We start from the raw sequence: 3,812 nt of genomic DNA, 5'->3' as shown, positions 1-3,812 counted from the left end.
GAGGCCTGTAGGGTCCCTAACTTTGAGCAGTAATAGGTGTGGGAAGGGGTGCCAAGTAGAAGTGAGGGAGGAGAGAGGTGGCCAATACTGTTTTATTTCTTAAAGAGTACCTTTATTTCTTTATATTGTTCATGGATAACTGTTTCTTATGTAGAACTTTTTTCTGAATGTTCTGGCTTTTTACCTTGCAGCGTTGCTGGAGGCAAAATAATTTAGTGATACATTTGGTCTTCTTGTGTGCATCATATATATCTGAAGGTCACCCAAATGCTAACCTTACATTTTTCCTTTTGATTTTTAAGTGATTGCCAGTAAGATACTCTCTGATCTTGGAAGCTAAACTCAGTCAGCCCTGTTTAGTATTTAGGTGGGAGACTGCCAATGAATTCCAGATGCTGTAAGCTGTATTTCAGAGGAAGGGACTGGCAAACCCACCTCTGAGTATTCCTTGCCTAAGAAAACCCTATGAAACTCATGGGGTCACTATAAGTCAATAGGCAACTTGGAGGCACATACACATGCACAATGTGTATGAGCCACTCAGTACTGAGCATTTTAAGAGTTTTATTCTATGTGCACTATGTTGTAAATGTAATTTAACTTGGCAAACCTAAATTCCGGACTAAATAAATAAATCATTGGCTTGCACATCCAATTATTTTCCCTGAGAGAATTAACCTGTGGTAATCTTCCCAATGTTGAAATGACTGACAATTTATTAGATTTGGACTTCATCCTATCTGTTAGGTTGGGCTATGAATTAATTGTAAAAATAATTTTAAAAATGTTCTTAGTATATTTTAAATGCTTGGAATACTCAGTCTTTGCAAGAATTAACCCACCATTTTTCTATATTAAGGGGAAACTACATGATCCAGATGGAATGGGGATCATTCCAAGGATAGTGCAAGATATTTTCAATTATATTTATTCTATGGATGAAAATTTGGAGTTTCATATTAAGGTAATTTTTTTCAATCCACACTGAAAGTAGTTGTAACTGAGAATGTGTCCCAATTTAATTTAATTTAAAAGTTCCACAACTTTTGCACAACGTTTGCCTCACCGGATGCTGCTGAACTGTGACTTTCTCAGTTCCGTTGAGTATAGCTAATAGAAAGGGACAATGGAAATTGAAGTTCAGCAACCTGTGAAGGGCCCCAAGTTGCCCAGCCCTACTATATATATTTGTATACTGTCAGTCCTCCATATCTATGGATTCAACCATCCACAACTTGAAAATATTTTTAAAAATATATAAATTCCAAAAGCAAATCTTGATTTTACCATTTTATGTAAGGGACACCACTTTACTTCACCATTGTATAGTTGAGCATCTATGGATTTTGTTATCTCTGGGGTCTTGAAACCAAACCCCAGCAGATACCAAGAGTTCAATGTACTGTGTTTCAGCTGTAATGATTGTCAGTTTGGTTGCCAATAATAAAATTAGATTTTCAGATGGGTCATAAGTTCCACTGCAGTAATAGGTCCACAGTAATACCATTTGCTGCTGAATTGTCTATATGGACAAGGAATACATATTATGTTGTCCTAAGATTTTTGTTTTCTTTCAGGTATCATATTTTGAAATTTATTTGGATAAAATAAGGGACCTTTTAGATGGTAAGTAAATGTATTTTTTTTTCTTTTAAGGGAGAATTATTGCTACTTATGTGGCTAATATGGTGTAATGGAACCAAATGTATTCAGAATCAAATGGAAGACTGAGAGCAGAGCATGATAGTGAGACCACTTTGAGGGTAGTATCTTAGTATGTAGGAAGGTGTGAGATGCATTTCTAAGTACTCAAAGAGCTTCATATACATCAGCAGAAATGTATATTAATCTGATAAAGCAGGCCAAATTATCAGATTATTGGATAAAGAATGATCTAATGTAGCCTTCTGGTGGGAATATCAGTAACACATGCCAAGGTTTATTAGCTTTTGTTCAGTGCGTGTAGCTGACTTGAATTGGAAATATATTTAATACAAATAACCTGAATTCTGTACTCTATATGTCAGAGTCTGACAAATTGCAATGACATTGCACAAGTACACACTTGAGCAAAAATGTCTCCACTTATATATATCATCGGATCTGTATTTGCTGTGACTACCTGTGAAAGAGAAGTTGATGCTCTAATGGAAAGTTCACTGAAAATGACCGCTCAGATATGCTATAGCAGTGAGTGGTTACTTCATCAGTGTTAGGAAAGGAAAACTAATATACATGGCTGATACTGCTACAGCTCCATTTTGAAGAGTACAGTATATGCTCCTCTCACTAGTTCCACACAGTAAGGATACTGAGAAATGTACAGAATCTACATGTGATTGGAACATTTTCCGTAAGAAATCACATAATACCTAACTGTGGAGATGAAGAGAAGAAGCTAGTCATTAATATGTTAATAACTAGTAACATTAAATATTACATGTAACTCATAATTGTGTTTTAGAGATATTGCTGCAAAATATGGTGATGACTACGTACTAGGGTAGTATCTCTAAAGCAGGTCTAGACAAATTTATGAGGCATAAGTTTATTAACAGCTGTTAGTGAGTTAACCAAGCCTCCATATTAGGACAAAGTATGTTTATAGAGAAAATTTATTCTGAGGAACAACAACAACAACAATAATAGGATTTATTTATATGCTGCCCAGTCACTGGGAACCTGGGTGGCTTACAACAGAGGGGATAATAGACAGTTCCCTGCCCTCAGGCTTACAATCTAAAAAGACATGACACAAAAGGAGAAGGAAATAGTGGAGGGGAGGGATCAGGTCCAGCATTCTTCTCTCCCTCTGAGGCCTGGACCAAGGCAGATGAACTGGAGGGAGGGCTCTTCTTCTTCAGGCTAGCCTGTGTCAGTGATAATTCCTGGTGTCAGTTATGGTTCTTCTGCTGTTCTGTCAGGGTCCTTGCTGTTTTGTAAAACAATATATTCTGGCATCTCACTCCGCTTCCGAGGTCCATCCTGACGGAGTCATTTCCCAGCATTTCTCTGTCTCTGCAAACCTTCTCAGATGCCTGACTTTTCTGACGGGATGAATGGAAAAGCAGGAATTGCCCACATGGTGGAGATACGGCACCTCTTTGATCCCATTTTTGCCCAGATTTAACTGCTTCAATCTCAGAGGCCTGTTGGAGCTAGCCTGCCTCTCTCCCCCTCAAGATGGTGGATGAAGGGAGGGCTTTTCTTTTTCCAGGCAGGCTTGTTGGAGCTAGCCTGCCTCTCTCTCTCTCTCTCTCTCTCTCTCTCTCTCATTATCCTCCTGAAGAGAAATTTAGTTGTTTTAATACTTTTTTTCTCTTTCAGTCTCGAAGACCAATCTTTCTGTTCATGAGGACAAAAACAGAGTACCTTATGTGAAGGTGAGTATAAAAACTAAGCAGGTGTCAAAACACTTTTGAAATCTCTTATCCCTGTTACTCACATGATGTTTATATTTTCAAAGGGCTGTACTGAACGTTTTGTATGTAGTCCAGATGAAGTTATGGATACTATAGATGAAGGAAAATCTAACAGGCATGTAGCAGTTACAAGTAAGTGGTAAATTTTGCAATATAAATTTTAACATAAGGACATCTGTATTAGTCTTCTGAAAAAGTACTAAATCTTGTTCTGCATGCACAGCTTTCTGAAGGTAAAAGCACAGCAAGAGATCTAAATAAATGTGCATTGTTGCCTTTTTTCTCATTAGAAAATGTGTGGTTTTAAAAAAAAAGCCATATTTCTCAATTTGTGGTATGAGGAATAATAATAATAATAATAATAATAATAATAATAATAATAATAATAAT

The 3,812-nt window shown here is 36.9% G+C and overlaps 1 protein-coding gene across 1 annotated transcript; it reads left to right on the top strand.

Annotated features, from left to right (window-relative positions):
- Positions 1-858: 858 nt before the first annotated feature.
- LOC121918089 (kinesin heavy chain-like) lies at positions 859-3,561 on the top strand (the record flags this gene model as incomplete). Its single annotated transcript, XM_042444190.1, has 4 exons — positions 859-964; positions 1,578-1,626; positions 3,328-3,383; positions 3,467-3,561. Coding segments are annotated over exons 1-4 (281 nt in total), but the record flags the coding sequence as incomplete, so codon positions are not given.
- Positions 3,562-3,812: the final 251 nt, after the last annotated feature.

Source organism: Sceloporus undulatus, unplaced genomic scaffold (assembly GCF_019175285.1).
Source record: "Sceloporus undulatus isolate JIND9_A2432 ecotype Alabama unplaced genomic scaffold, SceUnd_v1.1 scaffold_4050, whole genome shotgun sequence".
In the NCBI taxonomy this organism is placed as follows: Eukaryota; Metazoa; Chordata; class Lepidosauria; order Squamata; family Phrynosomatidae; genus Sceloporus; species Sceloporus undulatus.
This window is presented reverse-complemented; position numbering and strand designations above follow the sequence as displayed.